The sequence below is a fragment of the Catharus ustulatus genome, chromosome 4, assembly GCF_009819885.2.
Source record: "Catharus ustulatus isolate bCatUst1 chromosome 4, bCatUst1.pri.v2, whole genome shotgun sequence".
Taxonomy (NCBI): domain Eukaryota; kingdom Metazoa; phylum Chordata; class Aves; order Passeriformes; family Turdidae; genus Catharus; species Catharus ustulatus.
The window spans coordinates 24,198,979-24,218,002 of NC_046224.1; the positions used below are offsets into that span (position 1 = coordinate 24,198,979).

The 19,024-nt window shown below is 50.5% G+C and overlaps 1 protein-coding gene across 2 annotated transcripts; it reads left to right on the top strand.

The window, feature by feature from the left end:
- The first annotated feature begins 111 nt into the window (after positions 1 to 111).
- CBX6 (chromobox 6) lies at positions 112 to 17,274 on the top strand. 2 transcript variants are annotated; one of them, XM_033058635.1, is made up of 5 exons: positions 112 to 231; positions 372 to 415; positions 563 to 628; positions 848 to 914; positions 8,558 to 17,274. In XM_033058635.1, exons 1-5 carry the CDS (start codon positions 163 to 165, stop codon positions 9,473 to 9,475), a joined length of 1,164 nt encoding a protein of 387 aa, XP_032914526.1. In that variant the 5' UTR covers positions 112 to 162; the 3' UTR covers positions 9,476 to 17,274. The 2 variants fall into 2 exon arrangements, with proteins under 2 accessions (XP_032914526.1, XP_032914525.1); XM_033058634.1 differs by having other exon boundaries at positions 113 to 231; positions 8,504 to 17,274.
- Positions 17,275 to 19,024: the final 1,750 nt, after the last annotated feature.

Consider the following 19,024-nt stretch of genomic DNA (forward strand, 5'->3'; position numbering starts at 1 on the left):
GGGCGGGTCACGCGCGGCCGCGGCGGGAGGGGGCGCGCGGGCGTGCGCGAGCCGGCGGCGGCACGAGGAGGGCGGGGCCGGGGGGCAGGGGGCGGGGCGGTGCGCGCGGGCGGGCGGGATTATTATGGGCTGTGGGCGCCGCCGCTGAGGGGGAGCAGCAAGATGGAGCTGTCTGCAGTGGGGGAGCGCGTCTTCGCCGCCGAGTCCATCATCAAGCGCCGCATCCGAAAGGTGAGGGACCGTCCCCACTGGGACTGCGGGACTCCCCCCCAGCCTCGGTCCTCGCTGCCGGGCCCCGGCCGCACCGCTGGCCCACCCGCCGGGCCCCCGCCTCACACCCCCCCCCCCCGCCTTCTCCCCGTGTGTTGCAGGGGCGCATCGAGTACCTGGTGAAATGGAAAGGCTGGGCCATCAAGTGAGTGTATCCCGCCCGGGCTGCGGGGATCGGGGCCATGGGATGGGGCGGAATGGGATGGAGGGGGAGGTGTCTGTGTGTGCGGCTGCGGGGGGATTTGGGCGCTAACCGCTCCGCTTGTCCCCTCCGCTGCTCCCGCCCCGGCAGGTACAGCACCTGGGAACCCGAGGAGAACATCCTGGACTCCCGCCTCATCGCCGCCTTCGAGCAGAAGTGAGTGTTCATCCCCCACCCTGGGCTGGGGGGGCTGCAGCAGCAGGTTTGGCTTTGGGTGGGCGAGCGGGAAACAGCGTCCAGGCGCTCTTTTCCTTTTTTTTTTTTCTTTTTTTTTTCCCTTATTTTTTCCTGGTTTGCTTTTTTCTTTATCTTGTATGCTTCTGTTTGTCCCTTTGGGAAAAGTTTTAACTTCTTGACAAATTTGATTCCCTAAAGGGAACGAGAGCGTGAGCTGTACGGGCCCAAGAAGAGAGGACCCAAACCTAAAACTTTTCTGCTGAAGGTAACTCTTATTTAAATAACTTAGGCCTAGCAAAAAAAAAAATCTCTCAGACCTTGCTGGTGCGTGCCCTTGGAAGGACTGGACTTTCAAGTGACTTGTGCCTGATGCCTGGCTCTGGGAGCGCGGGGAAAACCCGACAGGAAAGGGGGGGTGGGCAGAGGCACAGAAGCGTGTGAGGGGAGAGCGCGTGTGCGTGCGACGACGGGTGCCTCAGCAGGACGGTCAGCACACGCAGATGTGCGTGGTGAGCCTGCAGTCTCTTTTTCCGATATCCTCTCCTTCTCGTGGCCTTCTGTTGCCGCAGTGGAGAGCTAGCCAGCCCTGTTCCCTCTTCTTTCAGCAGGCTATTTCATCTGACCCGTGCCCTGCAACTTAGCAGCACGCTGAGCGGTCAGGCAGCAGAGGCGGGAATCCCGCTGCCACTTGTGCTCTTCTGATTGCATTTAAGATGTAGGTGCTCCACGGGAGTTTCATGAAGGGTTCATGCTTTGATCTGTAAACTGCAGGCTTGTTTTGCTTTTGCAGAGGGTGGGGGGTGACTGGGAGGAGAAGGAATGTTTCACCTTGCATAGGATGGCAGCTGAAGTTTCCAGTTACCCTCTGATAGACTCATCATCTCTGCAAGATGTCGTAGCATCTCTGCGTGCTTGCAAAGAAGAGCAAGGAAGGTAGTCCCTAGTGCAGGCCATCTTGCCCTGTATTTTTACCTTATTTTCTTTTAATTAAGAACCCCAGTAGCTGTGTGACTGTTATGTGAGCTCTGTGAATTTCATTAGTTTACAAATGAAATGCTTTGCTCTACTCCCCTCTTCCCTCCCCTTCCTCTCCAACTGTAACAATCTCAGGCTCCAAATGAGCATAGAAGGAGCACACCTTTGTACAGTTCAGACAGATGAGCAAGTCCACAGTTCCCCTGGTTTTACTCTGATAGGAAGCCCTGGAACAGCCAGTGTGGACCCTGTAGTAAGGCATCACTATCACCAAGTCATCCTGTGGCTTTGGGCAAATCACTTCGGCTTTGTGCGTGTTTCCCCATCTGTGAAACAGGTTAATACTTCCCTTTGCCTGGCAGCAGTAGGAGGTTTACTCAAGTCAGCACAGCACTTTTAACTGCATGAGCACCAGAAAGCACAGAGGGGTAGGGTATCACTTCTCTACTTTGAGAGGGCATAATGAAGCACACAGAAGAAATGCAGGAACAGGCGTATTCTGATGCTCTGCCTGAAGCCCAGGGGACCAGGGTAATCCTTGGGAAGTCCTGCTGATGGAACTGTCTTCCCTCATTGCCTGTTTTTCTGCTAACACTGTTCTGTATCTGTAGCCTGAGTATTACAAACATCTGATATGTGCTACCTCTTATGCTGTATTCAGGGAGCACAGAATGGTTGGTTTTCTTCTTTCTGGCAGTCATGCATTGTGTTTAAATTCCCAACAAGGCAAAGGAACACTTGAAGGGAAAACCACCAGCTTGAAATAGTTCTCTGCTGCATTAAAAAATACTGGTATTTGTAACATCTGACACTGTTCAGAGCTGTAGAGAGGTGACTATGCTATGTGTAATCAGTTTCTTTTATTTTTGATTCTGAATGTGATATGGCTGTATCTATTCCCATATCAGTCATTTAAAAAAAATCACTCACTTAAAAAACCAAAATCAACCCCCGAGCTCAAAACCCACTCATCGCTTCTTTTCCCCTTACCCTTTAAAACCCCCCTAAACTTAACGTGAATTATTCAGCAGCATCCCTTGAATCACGTTGGTTTCTGTGGCACATCTTCCTTCTGCCAGCTCCTTAAACAGTAATGGAAACCTGTAGGTTTGCAGAACTGGCTCAGTACTTTATAGAAGATGAATCGTGATAGGGAGCGAGATCACCTCTCCCAAAGGCTGGTGCCACGTTGTAGGAGAGGCTGGCAGGACAGAGCACTACCACTGCCGCTTGGTGTGCACCTCTGGGGAAACAGAACTGGTGGAACTGTGCTCTGACCTGCTGCTCCTCTGTGACTTCAGATCCTACCCTAAAAATAACACCCCAGACCAGGCAGCGAGAAGTAACTCTGTCTGAGCCAGCCCCATCTGAACTTGTTTGAGCTCTGTTCAGGCAAACCACAATCAACACAGCTGTGGCTAGAGTTATGACAGAGATGGTTTGCAGCTCAGTTCTTCTGACCTCCAAAGATGCACATTTGACCTCTTCCAACCCTGCAGCACCGGTGCTGCTGTGGGAGGAGTGGGATTGCCTTATGCATTACTAACAGTATTTTCAGTTCTTTCAGCTGCAGAATCTCTTGCCAGTGAGAATTTCGGAAGCAGGGGAAGAAATTTGATTCTTGTATCCCAGAGGGAGTATTTGGAGTTGGCAGTTAGAACAATATTCTTTTTGATCTGTTAACTGAACAGATTAGGCCTGGATGCAATGATGTTTGAGCAGAAATCTGGCCTAGGACTGCTTTGATAGACTAGTCTTAGTTGACTTGGTGACTTGCTAGGATTTTCCATGTGTATCAGTGCTTAAACCCAGGCTTCTGAGTCTCCAGAATGGCATCAAAATAAGTGCCCTGATATGCCACTCAGTCCCTTGGCTTGTGTGGGTGTTTTAGCTTGCAGTTGGGACTAGGTTTATCCTGGGATTAGTTCTCAAAAGTTGCAGATAGGCACCCAGGGGGATTTGCAGAAAGCACTGGAGCAGGTTAGTGGCCCATGCCTTTGGAAGAGGTTTGAAAAGTCGCGTCTTTGACCACCTGCTGCCTTTGTAAGCCAGGCTCCTGTTTCTGAGAGCTGTCTAACACTTGGCCTTTCGCTCAGACTGCAGAGGCACGTCACAGTCCAGGCTTTGTAATATCACTATCAAGATGGCCAGTGTTGAAAACAATCCCTGCAAGCTTCAACTGCAAAGTTTTGGGCAGGAAATGGGTCTTTATCCTTTGCATGCTAAGGGGCAAAACTTTCCCACAGCTGAGCTCAGGCTTGGGGGGAGGCTGCTGGTGTGCTGCAACCCTGTGCTGAGCAGATGGGTAACAAAGTTCTTGATCTGAAATGGGCAGCGCTGCACGTAAGGCTTATTTCTTAGGTGTCTGGCAGAAGTCATCCTTGAGGACAGGCCCTTCCGCATGGATGCTGATGTGAGGTTAGAAAGAGATGTAGCACATGCTGTAGGGATCATCTTCTTTTTCTCCTGCTCAGTTTGCTCTTTTTATTTCACTTTTTTCTCTAGGCGCTCTGCTGTGTGGAATGCAAACCTCACAAACTCATCTAATAAAGTCTAACAAGTGCTATTCAGAGACGGAGCCCGATCTGCAAGCTCAGTGGGTGGCTGGCAAAGACCCCTGCTTGGGGTGGCCATAAATATAAGGTGACAGGAGTGAAGAAGGTTAATGGGAAGGAAGAAGTAAGGGAGAACAAGAGTAAAGGGATTCTTAGTAGGAGAGTGGGGGAAGAAGGGTCTGAGCAGCATGGTGCTCTGTCCTTTCGCCCTTTCTTGAACTCCCAAGCTGGAATTGGGTTTCTTTTGATCTCCTCCCTGTTCGTAAATTATCCTGAATAATTTGAAAACAGACCATTCCCCTTTTGTAGCATTTTGTTCCCAATCCAGAGGGAAACTTTAGTTTATGGCAGTGTTGCTTGGGAGAGCTGTGCTATGAACTGGCTTGCTTTTGCCTTGTCACTTGGAAGACTGTTGAAGAAAGGGGGTGATAAAAAGGCAGAATGGCAGCCAAAAAGGGGAAAGAAGAGCTCTTGAAAATGCTGTTTGAAGCAAAGACTGTGGGAATGCAGGTGGAGAATAAAGGACAAAGCAGAGCCAGTAATTTATGAGAGAGTAGCGCTGCTATGGTCCAGCAACATTACTGGAATTGGCAAGATTTTGAAATAATTCACTAGAAATCCATTGCCTTACAAGGTCTTTGGTTTGGTTTTTCTTCCAAATGGGAGAGATTTTGATACAAATCAGGTAAGAGAGGCCTTTCTAAGCACGTGTCTGTGTACGTGCTTGTGTGCCTCGGTGCGTTAAGGGAATGAATGAACAAATATGCTTGCTGGGCCTCAAGGGACACTTATTCAGAAATAGTCGGGAACGGGGGAGATACACTAGTTCCCAGGGGCAGTGAGGGAGAGCTGTACAAGATAAATAAAGGTGATACATATCCCAGACGGGAAGAGGGGGAAGGGAAGCAATCCCAGCAATTGGCTTGCTCTCATGACAGAGCACTGCAGCAAGCCTCCAGAAGCTGCATCCTGATGTAGGCTGAGCTGTAAGCAGTGAGTGAATTACTTTGTATACATGCTGAGCACTTCAGCACTGAGCACATCCTGCAGGTGAAAGCAGCAAAACCTAGAGGTAGTTTCCATGTGGAAAACTTGTGAGCCAAGTAGCAAACTGTGGTGACACAGCTGAAAGAATTCACCAGGTTTGTTTTTCAAAGACCTTATCCTCATATGGCTGTGAATGTGACCAAGGAGTGGATCCAGAGCAGGTAGACATGCATTTCCGACAGAGAAAATTGAGTGTTAAGTCTTGTCCAAACCAAAGGTAGCAAGTTACTAAATCTAAAGTTGGAGACAGGAAGGAGAGCCTCTCTGCTGTCCTCTGCAGTGAAGGGACAAGTTTGTGTAGGTGATGCCTGAATAAACCTGATCCTGTGGTAGGAATACTGAGCTTCCCAAGTGAGAAAGCTCTGGGGGCTGGTCTTAGATAAAGCATCTGATAAGATTTTTCTTGAAACCTTACCTGGAAAAACAATCTCAAGGTAAGGTGAATATTTGCATAATGTTCTTTGGAACTTGCGCTGGAGCTGGTCACTGGAGATAGCTGTGTAGCAGCAGGGGAAGACTGTTGGGCCCTAACTTACCCTCTCTCTTTATAATCTGACCAAAGTATCAATGCTGCATGTAGACTACCTGGAGACTACTGAAGCTGGAATTTAATAAAGGCAGATAGCTGAAACATGAGTTAGAAGCAGCTTCAGCCTTGAAAAAGTGCCCCAGAAGTAACTGGAAACACAGACATGTAGCACGTAAATGAGACCTACTGGTTCTGGCGCAATGGAAAAGTCCAGGCCGTGTACCCAGACTCTGCACTAGGTGCTGTGCAAGCACAAGACCAAAACAGGTCTCTCTGAAAACAGGACAGGAGCTGATTAATGTGTACAGGTAGACAAAGTAAAAGCAGCAGGGCTATGGAAGTGGCCAGGTAGTGACCATCCCAGCATTATCACTTGTTTAATGTGGCTGATGGGAAGCTTTACTCAGGAATTTTTGGGGTGTATAAGGAAACTGAGGGTGTTTGTGACTGCTTCCCCCACCCTTCTGGGAAGCTGCTGCCTTTCTCTCCTGCATGATGGAGGCAGTGCCGGTGGAAGGTGGCAGTTAGATTTGACTTGGAGCAGAGGGGGCAGAACTCACTCCAAGGCATGATTACAGGGTAGGCAGTTAATCTGAAAGATGTGCAATGTTGGCAACAGGAGAGGCCCTGAAGGATACCTGTGTCCATCCATTGAAGCTGTAGAAGGATTTTCAGTGATGCATCTCTCTGTAACCTCTGCCTGGCTTCTCTGACCTGTATTTTGGAAGGGGACACTGTTGCATTTTGCTCTTGGTCAGCAGTGGTAAGTTGGTGAGAAACCCAGAGCACAAGAGCAGCAATGCTGGAGGGGCTGGGTGTGATGTGGAGCAGGATGAAAAGGAAAAAATTTGTTAATTTAGGCTGTGCTGATATGTAATATCAGAACACAAACTTTAGCTTGTCCTTGTATCTGCCATCTGCTTCAGAGGGACCTGTGAAGAGATGGAGCAAGCACAGCCCTAATGTGCATTTGCCTGTGCCTGTGGCCTCCTGACCAGGTCTGCAGTGTCTCCAGATTGTGTATTGATGAGATGGGAGGGGTAGAGTTGTTGTGTGGTGCAGGGAGTTCATCTGGTGCTGTTTCTGTGCTCGGGCCTGTACGATGCCTGTTGCAGGAACAGTTTGGGGCATGGAGAAACACACAAGGCTGAGCAAAGAGTAAATAGATGGATATTGGGATGCTTTCTACTACAGCAGGATATGTTGGGGTTTGTGTGTGCTGGGAACACTTCCCTTTAGCTAGGTGGAAATAACCCTGTTTATTAATGTGCAGAATGTCTCTGCCTTCCTTGGAGTTGTGCTGACTTGTCTCTGTTTCTTTGTCAGCTGGCTAATACTGAGTTCAGACCCCCAGTCAGGATGAGCCTCCAGTGTGTGTTTCTTGTACAGTCAGAGAAGGAGGCCTCATTTTTGCAGTCCTTTTAAAGCCAAAATGCAAGAAGTACTGAAGGCTGTGATCATCCAGTGTTAGTCAGAGAGGAACAAAATGTCTTCATGTCTCTGTTCTCTGCTCATTCAGGATCTTCTGCGGTTCCCATGCGTATCTCTGTGGGAGAAGAGGGGCTCTGGCTAACAGCAAAGCTCTGGAGCTGTAGGGCAGGACTTTGAGCTTTTTGTGCAGAGGCTGGCTGGGCCCCTCGCTTAGATCTGTTAGATCCCTGCCTTTACACGCACATTTTTTTTCCCAGGCATTTCTCTGGTAGGAGGCACAGCCTGCAGGGTGACAAAGGAGATGGAGTCGAGTGCTAAGCTCTTAGCTGGCAAGAAGCCATCCCGATCTTGGCGTGTGCAAGGGGCAACGGGATGGAAAAGTTGGGGAGGAAAAGCAGCTGTCGTCTTCTAGCACTGCAGTTCTTGCTGTGCCCACGAGGTGGGGGAAGCTGCTCGCGGGATGGGCAGTCACAGGGGGCTCACCTGTCCCCTCCAGGCCTGTGTGACTTCTGCCTGTCACCACTGCTGAGGGAATATGAAAGGGAGTTGGTTTGAGCAACTGCTGGGGTGCGGGTGGAAGGATGAGCTATGCAAGCAAGAGTGCTCTGATGAGATGTGATGGAGAATAGACTCTGTGTTTCCATGCCCACAGGTCATTTCAGCACCTGCTTACCAATAAAACAGTTCTTGCTGCCAGAAAAGGTTCCTGTCTCTGATGCATGAACCAGGGCAGTTTTTGCCATCAGAAGAACTTAAAAATATTGTTCTCCTGGCCTGGCTCTTGGGGAGGGCTGGCACAGAGCGGTTGAGCAGGTGCTATTCCTGCTCTGATCCAGTTTCAAGCAACTGTGGTGCTCAAAAGGACAAGTCAATCTCTTCTTTGTAGGTAGTTAAATTTTACTTGAATTCCAGCTGGCCTCATCTCTTTAACACTGGACCTTGCTCCTACAATACAGTAAGGATTAATGACTTGCATGTGACCCTAGTTCAAAATCAGATCTCTAAATTTCTTGTGTTTAATGAAGACAGCTCTGGCCAACCATTCTCACCAGTCTCCATCTGTGTTCCTCAAGACCCCCTTCTATCTGTTTCCCAAAAAATTACATAGACAGTGTCCTGTGCCCACCTGGGGGCTGTGCTGGAGCTACCAATAGTTTGTAGGTGTGTATCTGTGCTTGTCATTGATGTTGGGTACAAATGTGTCATGGTACTGCCAGTGAGTGCTTGTCCTGAAGTGAGCAGTGCCTGATTTGAGATGTGGCTGCACCTAGGCTGCCTCTCTGACCCTGTTTGTTTTCTTTCTCCCCACCACCGCAGGCTCGGGCCCAAGCGGAGGCCCTCCACATTGGGGATGTACACTTTTCTGTCAAGCCTGGTTCCAGTACCTCCTCTCCCAAACTCCACTCCAGCGCCGCGGTGCACCGGCTCAAGAAAGACATCCGGCGATGCCACCGCATGTCCCGGCGCCCCCTGCCCCGTCCAGACCCCCAGAATGGCGGGAGCGTGGGTGGCGGGGCTGGCATTCGTCCTCCTGTCTCACCATTCTCGGAGACCGTCCGCATCATCAACCGTAAGGTGAAACCCCGTGAGCCCAAACGCAGCCGCATCATCCTCAACCTCAAAGTCATTGACAAAGGTGGGAAGCCAGCCAGTGGGGCCGGGGGCCTGGCTCGGCCCAAGATCCCATCCCGAAACCGTGTCATTGGCAAGAGCAAAAAGTTCAGCGAGAGTGTCCTCCGCACTCAGATCCGCCACATGAAGTTTGGCACCTTTGCGCTCTACAATAAGCCATCTGCTGCACCTACCCCCTCTCTGGAGGGCAAGGGGGAGGCTGAAGGCTCCCAGGCAGCCTCCTGTGGGCTCATTATGGGCTCCACCCCCTATGATGCCCCCAGCTCCAGCTCCTCTGGCTGCCCATCACCTGCTCCTCAGTCCTCCTCTGACCCAGATGATTCCCCTCCAAAGCTGCTCCCTGAGACCCTCAGCCCAGCTATCCCCGACTGGCGTGAGTCGGAGGTCCTCGACCTCTCAATCCCACCTGAGTCGGCTGCCACCAGCAAGCGTTCTCCCTCGGGAGGGTGCACTGGGGGGCAGACGCCCTCTTTGTCCCTCTCCTCTTCTGACCCAGAGCAGGAGGCTGGCGACTGGCGTCCTGAGATGTCCCCTTGCTCTAATGTGGTGGTCACAGATGTCACCAGCAACCTCCTCACTGTAACCATCAAGGAGTTCTGCAATGCAGAGGATTTTGAGAAGGTGGCGGCGGGTGGTGGCGGAGGAGGCAGCAAGTGAGCAGCCAGGTCCCCCCGCTCCAGGGGTGTGGGGGGAGCGCTACCTAAGAGAAGTTGTGTTGCGAATGGCTGTCCTTAGTTCTCTCCTTCTCCCCTTGGCTGTCCTTCTGCCCTCACTGCCACCCTTCCTCCTCCTTTCCTCCTGCCCACTTCCTCTTGCCTGGAGGCTGGAGTGTGTCAGTGGGGGTATGGGAGCACCCTCTGTTCTGGGTGTTGGTACTGCTAGGAGGAGGCAGGGAGGGTTGTGGTGGGGCTGGGGAGTGGTTGTTTGTCCTTGAATGTGGTGTTGTCCAACAGGCGGTGGAGCCTTTGGGGCTGAGGGATGAGTGAGCATGTGTCCGTGTGCCTGTGCAGGTGGTGACGAAGGTGCTGCTCTTCCTCATTCCCCTTCCATCTTTGACAAAAACTGAAGAGGAGCTCCAAACCCTTGAGGGGAGGATGTAAGAGGATTGGAGCCCTTGCCCATGTCCTCCAGACTTTCTCCCACAATGTGCATGCAGATTCTTCCATTCTTGTTTACCCCTTGCGATGACTACCATCCTGCCATCCTTCCCCTCATCACCTGCGGCCTGGATCTGCCCTCTCCTCTACTGTCCTTGGGGCAGTTGCTGATCCAGATGCCCTCAGAGTGAGGGGAAGAAGGACAGGTGAAATGTCATGCCTGGAAGGTGCTTGAGACAAAGCTGGGGTGGTGAGGGGTGCCCCATGCAGTCTAATGCCTCGTGTTGGCTTCCCCTTTCCTTTGACTATTGGTGCTACCTTGGCAGTTGTATGGGTGCTTTCAGGTGCCCTGATCCCTCCTCTTCTCCTGCATCTTCCAACCTGTTCAGCTCCTCAGGAGAAAGGGAAGAAAAGAGGAGTCTGCTTCCAGCCCGTATCTTCCTCCTGGTGTTCATCATTTGCACTTGTTTGGGAGAGAGGGACATGAAATGCCTTTCCCCGCTCTTTCCAAGGTGGAAGCAGGAGTGGGCTGTGCATACATCCTTCAGTCTGTGGAAGATAACGCCAACAACGTGACACTGCCCCAGCTGCATGAGGCTGCTCTCCCACCTGGTGCATAAGCTTCCCCTGACCCTCTTTGCTCCCTCTTGCTCCTGCCAAAGGAAGGAGGGGTGGATGCTAAGGCAGGTTGGTTATTCCTCCTCCTTGCTTTTGCCCCTCATGCTCTCCCCTCCCTCTGGTGGGTAGCCTGGAAGAGGTTTTCCCTCTGTCTTTTCAGCATCTGAAACAGCCCTTACAACTGTCAACCAAAGGTGCTCATAAGAAATACCTGTCTCACATCATATGCATGTGTGCTGGATCTCTTCCCCTAAAAAGCTCCTGTGAGCTGATCTAGAAATTCCTTCTCTTCACCCCTAGCAAATTGGAGGGAGCAAGACCACAGCTTGCTGTTTGTTCCACAGCTCCCCTCTCCCTGACCAGCTTTGTTCACATCCAAAATAAGCTCTATTTTTTGCCTGCCATTTCTGGCTTGCTCTGTTTCTGTGTGGGTCCTAAGCTTCACTGTGAGAAGCCATTCCTTTGCTCTCCTTTCTTCCTCTACTTGCACAGGACTGAGCCTGTAGAGGCAAGAAAAAGAGGTGCTGGTGAACTGGTGGGAGAGCCTCACCCTCTCAGCCTTGTCCCTGGATGGGGCAGAGGGGTGTCACTTCTACATAACATGCTGCAGAGGTGAAAAGGGTGGGAAAAATTCCTCATGCCAGGGCTCATTTATTTATAAACCTGCCATGGGCAGGTGAACACAAGTGGAATTTGCCCCTCTGGTGCTTTCACACAAGGATAGTCTGGAGCTGCTTGCTCCGAGGAGTGCTCTCCTGTTGTAGTGATTTTGTGGTTGCAGTGATCTGAGCGTAGAAGGGAGGCAGTTTGTGGGAGGGAAGTAGTATTTGTCTGCCCAAGGGACATTGTCAGAGTGGTAGAGGGATAGACCAGCTTCTGACCTTAATTAGGGCTTTTGTGCCCAGAACTTGTCTGTTCCCTGCCTCCAGCGCCTGGGCTGGTGTAATAAAATCTGCTGTCCTCCCCACAAACCTTGCCTTGCAATGGGTGGCATTCCAAGCTGTGGGAAACGTGAGTTCACACCATTTGCGGTTGCGTGTCTGTGCAGACAGTCTGAGGGGGATTCCAGGTGCTGTTAGCACCACCCTTGGTTCACCTCTTTCTTTTTCTTTCCTTGGTTAAAGAGCTTAGTGGACTCTTCGGGGATGTGCTTTCATTCACAGCTGAAGCTAGGGGCAGGGAGAAAGAGACTTCCCTGATCCATTCACCAAGCTAAGGCTTTCTATAACTTGTTGGACTTGTGTGCGTGTCTGTGTTAATACCTGCTTGTATTTTTGTGGGTGGGGTTTTTTTTGTTTTGTTTTGTTTGGGTTTTCTTTTGTGCATCTTTCCTGTGCCTGGCACACCCAGGGATCCCTTATGTTAGCATAGCCTATCCATTTGACTGCAGCTTCGAAGATGAGCAGTTTGTAGGCATAGGGAAAAGCTCTTTCTTAGAGAAATAGTGAGGAGATTCTTCTTTTTTTTCTCCCCCTTCTGAATAAGAACTAATCTGTGGCTGTGAGATAAGAGGAGCTGCTTTATGGGGTGGATGCAAACCGACCAGTCACTTTAGGTTGTTAAGTTGCTGTTTGGTGTGTATGTGGTGATGTGTTTTTGTTTTGTGGTATCAAGGTTCTGAAAAAAAGTGTTGAAGCGTTTAAGTGGGAGATAAAAGGGAACTTTAATAGGAAACTCTTGATGTGTTTTGGCCAAGATGTGTTGCTTGGCAGAATTCTTTTCCCCAGTGTCTCTTGTATGGTGTTTTTGGGGGCAAGGGGCAGGAATTGTTTAATTGAAGGGGTTTTGCCTTTCTCCAGAGTGGCAAGCAAGGGAACTGTGAAGAGCAAAACAGTGGGTCATTGTAGGGATGCTCCGCGAGGACCTTCTTCCTGCAGTGAGGAGATGAGGGGACTTGTTGCAGTAGAGAAACTCGTGCAGTAGATCCTCTTTGTGGAGGAAGAAAGGAGTATGATCCGGCTTGCAGACACAGCTCACCTGCTTGTGTGACAAATCCCTCCCTGCGTGGGTCACCAGGTGGGAACCAAACCCTGAACCTCTGGATCCAAAATGAGGATCCCGTGCTGTTTTGAGTTAGAGGTTTGCTAACTTGAATGCAGCAGTCGCCTCAAGTTCCCTCAGGTGGACAAGACACTTGAGGCTGACTAACCTACCTTCATATTCATGTAGGCTGCGCTCCTCCTTCTGAATTTTTGCCCTTGCTCCTTAAGGGAGATAGGAAAGAAGATTCATCCATGCCTTTTAAAACGGGCATGGAATTGAAGGAGGAGTTTATTTGAAAGTATCCCCTTCTTTCCCCGTAATCCTTAGAAAAAAAAATCAACAAAAACAGGGAAATATTCTCTGTGTCTGTGCCATGTTTGTTCTCGTCGTCGTGTTTTTAGAGGAGATTTTATGATGGAGTGGAAAAAGTGAAATGATTAGTTTTGCATAAAAAAAGAAAAGTTTTAAAAAAAGTTTCTACAGGGAGAGAGCGAGAGAGTTTAAAAATGAATAATAAATGCAGTGATTGCACAAACTGTAGTGGTATTAGATGGTCCTTAGAGAAAAGAGTATTTTGTAGTATTGAAGCATGTGTGTCTGGGATGGTGTTTGGCTTGCTTGAACTGGAGGGAAAGGCATTCTAGGAATAAGCAGCGATCTCTGAGCTGAAAAGGCAAGTTGCATGTTGGAGGAACCCTGTCTACAAACCTTTCCGTCCTTGCCTCCCAAGTGTTGGAGTGAGTTCCCTTCCCTCCCATACCTCTCCTGTGAGCTAAGGTGGAGTCTCCAAGTGGTTTTCTGGCTGAGCAGCCCTCAAAGATGGCCAGTCACGTTTTGACAGAAAGTGGATCAGGCTGTCAATGTGGAAACAGTTGACTTACTTTGCATGCACAGCAAGCTGCTAACATTTGGGGTTGGCATGTACCTTTCTCTTCTCTTTTCCATCCCCTGTATCCAAGCAAAATTAATCATGGTGGGCTTATTTCTTGGGAAGCAGATATGCCTCCCCTCTGTAACTTCTTCCAATACCAGGTAAGGGGTGGCATTTTTCTGTATGGAATTCACCACATCAGGACAGAAAACTGAGTCCCATTGGTGTGTATTCCAGCACCCCTTCTCCGGCTGGATCTCTAGAGGCGGATGAGAGAACTGCCTTGTGTGCTCTGATTGTGTTGCTGAGGGACATGCACCCTCCTCTTGAGGCCAGTAAATGCTGGAAGTTTTTAGGTTGGAGAAGGGAGAGGAACACCCTGACAGGACTGTGCTCAAGTAGGGTAGCCTTCTTCTCCAGCTTCCTTCGGGGTGGTGGGGAAGAGTTGCCTGAATGTTCTTTCAGAGCAAGGGGGCAGTCTTGTGTGCTGGCTTCCCTGTCCAAGACATCTCTGGTGTTCATCTGGCGCGTGGGAGTGACTGCAGGGAAGAGGGAAACCACCAGATGTTGGTGTCTGAACAGAAGATGGCGGGCAAGGATGCTTGAACAGCTTTTCTTGTCTGGACTTTTTTAGTGCCCTTTGCAGTGGCAGATGACTGATGTCCCAATGCTTCCCATAGCTTGGGCTGCGCTTGGGAACTTCTCTCTCTGCCCGTTAAACTCTGTCCGTGCTTCCCATGGCTCTCAACTTGGAACAGAAACCTCCTTTCTCGTGCTATCTCTCAGTGAGCAGCGTGGGACTGGAGGGGCATGAAGCTAATGAGATTCAAGGTCCTTTGGGGATGAAAAACAGAAATAGTGTAGTGAGCAGGCCCAGCTGTGGTGAGCCACTGCTTAAATTCTGTTTTCACAAGAGAAAGGGAGCATTTCTCTGTGTCTCCCCTTACTGAAGTTCCCAGGGAGATTTTATGAAATAAAAAAATTAAAAATAAAAAAAAAGAAAAATATCACAACTACAATCATGCTTTTTACCAAGTAGGAGCTGTCTCTGAGCTGAGTCTTCCTAGGGATTTCACTCCCTTCTCCAAGCCCCTCTCTGTAGAGGAGGCTTCAGCAGCTCCCAGCGTTTGGAGATTATCACCTTCCTGGGGACTTCCTGCAGAAAGAGGTTGCCATGCTTGAAGGATGGTGTCCTGAGTTCCCCACACTTCTGCCCACTCCCAGCTGTGGCATTAGTAAGGCTGCTCAGGAGCAGGCCCTTCTTCCCAGGGAGGTGTAACAAACCTGGAGTGTGTGTTTGGCTAAGTGCTTATTTTCCCTTTTGCTTCCTTCCCCACCTTCTGACAAGACTTCTTCCTCCTTGCCTGGCACATCCTTTTACTCCAATGTCGCTTGCTTTTGCTGCGTTTTTCAATTGCCCAATAATCACGCGAGAGCTGGGATCTTATTTACTTCTTATATATAAATATATGAATATGAAAAGCCTCCCCCCCTTTCTCCCCATCTCACCCACACCCTGTGTGCAGCCTCCCTGATCTCTGCTCTGAAGGCGATCTGCTGTAGAGGGTTAATGTGGAGTCGGGGATTTGGTGCCTCCTGAGTTCTGTTCCTTCTTGGCTCGCCGTGGTTTTTCTGGCAGCTGTGTCACTGCCCTGTGCCTCCGTCTTCCTCATGCAAAGGGGATGGGGGTGGAGGAGACCATCCTGCTGAGGGTGCTGGCAGCCCAACTCTCAAGGCATTTGCACAGAGATGGAGTGCTCAGTGTTGCTTCAGAAATCCCCTGCTCCCTGTCTGTGCTTCCTTCCCCAGGTAATTCCAGGAAGTATCTTCATTTCACCAATGCTCTGAGGTTGAGAAAATAAGTGTCTTTACTTTCTTTTTTACTTCTATTTTTGAGATCCTTCCCCAGAGTGCAATGTGTATGGTTTCTTTTTGGGAGTGTAGATGGCAGGAGTTGTTGGGAGTCTGTCTCCATCCTCACCTTTGCCTTTCCGTCCTCTGCTTCTCTCACGTTTTGCTGTTGCCCTGTATCAGACCGATGTGGTCATGGGTATTTGCACCCTTTTCTGTGCAGGGTCAGTCTTGGCACCAAGAGCTTCTCCTGTGTTCTGTGTGGGCATTCTGAGATGCCGTGTGTCCCACCTGCCTCACCATGCAGCAGGGCCCTGAGTTCTTTCTTCCCTTCTCTAAATTTCTCCTTCCAGGAGTGGAGAGAGATACAGTCCTGTGGCGGTTGGCTGCCTCTGGCAGCTCTTCTGTCCATTCCAGCTTCTCTGTGGTGGGAAACAAAGCTACTCCAGGGCCATCCAAAAGCACAGTCTTTGGGCTGAGGGTCCTTCCACCCCAGGTGAGCTCTGTGCTTTGAGCCCACACCCTCCAGGCACTGGCAGATGGCACTGGGATGGAGGAGCAGGATGCCCTCTGTGCCCCTGGGCTGAGTGAAGCTGGGAAGGGGGCAGCAAGCAGCGTGCTGTGGCACAGGGAAGAAGTAAGGTGACAGAACTGCAACAAGATGCAGTCAGAGTGGTGCCAGCTTTTGCAGAAAATGTTCAGCTTCTATTCAGAAAATGTCTCTGCTGGGAGGAAAGGGGCATGGTGGGACATGCAGGCAAAGTGTTAATTCCCATTGCTGGTTCTTTACTTCATTCCTTGTTCAGCTGAGCACTTAGAGCTCACGTTAAACCTCTGGAACGCGGCTGGGTGGGTCAAAGCACTTGGTGGGGCTTCAGGGCCTCATAGAACTAGTGGGGCTTTTCCATGCTCCCAAGCAGCCCCCCAGCTGGCTCCTGCTCTCGAGGGATGCTGAGGGCTTCCCTCTGGGCAGAGCAGCAGGTAGGTGCTCTTGCACAGTTGGCTTTCTCTTCAGCTGCCCTGGAGGGAGCCTGCTGCTTCCAGCCCCCAGCTGCAAAGCAGGGCAGAATCTTAGGTCAAGTTCTCAAACAGAACAGAAAAATTAATCGTTGTGATGACTTTTTTTAGAAAAGAGTTGTCATGCCTGCACCTCCCCCAAGCAAATCAACTCGGTGTGCTGTCCTCCTTCCTCTTCTCCCTGTGCCATTAAACCTTGTACACTCCCTAAGAATAGAGGAGACTCTGCTTTGGGATTTTTTTTTCCCCCGTTTGTTTTCTTTTTGCTTAGAAAGTTGTCTGCTGGTGGTGGAAGACAGGGGCCTGCTTCATGTGTTCCTTCCTTTCACCTTCCCCTGTGCCAAGCTTAGGCTCAAATGCTGCAGATTCCTGCAAACACTGAACTTGGAGCAGGCGAGTGACCCCACTGAGTTCTGTGGTACTTGGGTACTTCAGATTCTGCCTGTGCTTGAGCTTTGGCAGCATCAGAGCCCTTCCTTTCTCTTGGAGAAGGTCAGCCCTAACTCTAAGAGTGCTGATAGTTCTGGTGCAACCCATCTGTCTCTTCATTTCCCCTCACTTGGCATACAGAGTGAAGGTGGTAATTTTTTTTAATTTAAAATAAACCTAAATATGTAATTTTTTTTATTATTTTGAAAAAAATGCATTTAAGGATTGTGCACGGATGAATTGTATATCTATATATTATTTTTTTGTCTTGCAATTTTCATTTTAAGTATAGTGTTTGTTCTGTTTTGTTTTGTTATGTTTTTTAATCCAGTTCCCAGCTGGCTAAACTCTGTCTAGAGTGGATGGGTGGGAGGCAGAGCCACTGGAAGGGTGATTGAATCACCCCTTCCCTTGGTGCTTCCTGCAAGAAACTGGTTTGCTCCAGGTTTGGGGGTGGGGGTTGTGCTAATTACTCTTGTATTCTTGTACATTTTGTTCTTTCTGCTGCTCTTGAATATTGTATCAATGCCAGAAATGGGGAGTTAAAATTAAAACAAAAAATTAACCCCAATAAATTGTTACATTCCAAATCCTGTTGTTGTTTTCCTTGGGCAGGCTGTGATTTGTGGAGCTTGGGAGGAGGGCTACAGAAATGCCTGCCCTGAGCCAGCACAGATCAGCTCTGCAGTCAAACACAAGAGCCTGCACCCTTCTTGGGCACCACGGATCAGCCCTGGTTTAGTCTTTGGACCTTTCTGGCCACAGAGAAGCTCTGACAAAAGACAGGGGAGTACTGTGCCCTTCAGGCAGGCAGGAGAGGGGGGCAGGAAGGCACCTCTGGGTACTGGGAAAGGGCAGTGTCTGGGCAGAGCTCCAACCTAAACACCCTCAGGGCTGCTCTTCAGGAGGGTGTGATGAGGTCACACCTGGGGGGGAGAGACTGGGCTGAGCTGGGTGTTCTTGGAGAGAGTTCCTGCCTTGAGGTACTTCTGCTGTGTCAGAGTTTTGGAAAGCCACAGCAGGGCCTGCTCCAGTGGTGACATGGCTGGCAGCAGGGACTGCTGCCCACCAAAGCCAATCCCAGCCCAGGTGTCATTCATGTCATGCCATCGGGCTCACCTTGCCTCTTCTGTAAAGCTCACTAAAGCTCCCTCCTCCCCTGCCCGTGCACCCTGGTTGTGCTCAGAAGCCAGTGTGGTTCTGGCTGGATTTGAGAACACCAAATGAAGTGTTCTTCTCTCACCCATGCTTTCTGGAGCAGGAAGAAGGCTGGAGACAGACCCCAGCCTGAGTGAACACATCCAAGGAAGTCTGCACCAGCACACTGGAACCAGAGCAAGGTGCTGCAAGTCACTTCTGCTGGGCTGAGAAACCTGGAAATGAAAGAAGCCAGGATTTCCATGCTATGTAGAACCTGCAGCTCCCCAGGATCTGAAGGTTCCTGGTCTAAGGAGATGGTGGAGCTGGGTCCAGGGAGCCCTTTGATCTCCTTAGGGTGGCCCTGGGGATGCTCCTGAGCTGGGTGATAACCTGGGAGGAGGGAATCTCCCACCTCAGACACATCAGCTTACACCCCTCTGAGAAAAGGTCCCCTTCCCTCACCCCCCCACCCTGCTGGCTGCAGCATCATGAACGGGCCAGGGTTTCATGCTGGCCAGGATGGAGCTGTCAGGTTCCTGTGGGGAGGGTTGGATTCAGAGCACCCTTGGAGCAGCGGGTGTCCTTCCCCTCAAGCCAGCAGTCTGTCCCAAACGTCCCTCTCCCCCAGGGGGCACAACAGGGTGACCCCTTGTTCCACCTTGCCCTGCCTGCAACCACCACTTAGGGACAGCTGCTAGCCCCAAGACACCGTTTGGGTGTTAATTAGATAGAAGAAAATCCCCTACTTTCTTGCTCCCAGTCCCTCTAGGTTGAATCCACGAGCTCTTGTTAAATCCAGCTTCTATCACCAATCCTGCTCAAAACAGGAACCAAAAAAACCCCACCTTGCCTTCCCCCACCCTGTCACACACTGTCCTTCCAAGGGCCGGCTGCCCACCGAGCATCTCTGAATTGTTATTCATGGGACAGGGAGGCTGCTCTGGCCACTCACCAGTCTGAGTCATCACCCCCCGTGAAAATCTATTTTAGTCACCTCTTTGTCTCTGGGAGGAAGTTGTGGTCCCTGCAGAGGGAAAGGTTGGGACCATGGGAGAGGTGAGCCCTACCCTGCTGCGATTCCCAACTCCTCCCCATGCCAGCATGGGTGAGTGGGGCTGAGCTGGTGCAGAGGGGCTCACCCTTCCCCTCACTGCCAGAGCAGCATCAGCCAGAGGTATAGACATTGCCACCACGATCCTG

Excerpts from the sequence above, each read along its gene's own strand:
- CBX6 (XM_033058634.1), top strand. The coding sequence starts at position 163 with ATGGAGCTGTCTGCAGTGGGGGAGCGCGTCTTCGCCGCCGAGTCCATC. Across the intron at positions 416-562 it reads TGGAAAGGCTGGGCCATCAA|GTACAGCACCTGGGAACCCG; the intron begins GTGAGTGTATCC and ends CCGCCCCGGCAG. Across the intron at positions 915-8,503 it reads CTAAAACTTTTCTGCTGAAG|GCTCGGGCCCAAGCGGAGGC; the intron begins GTAACTCTTATT and ends CCACCACCGCAG.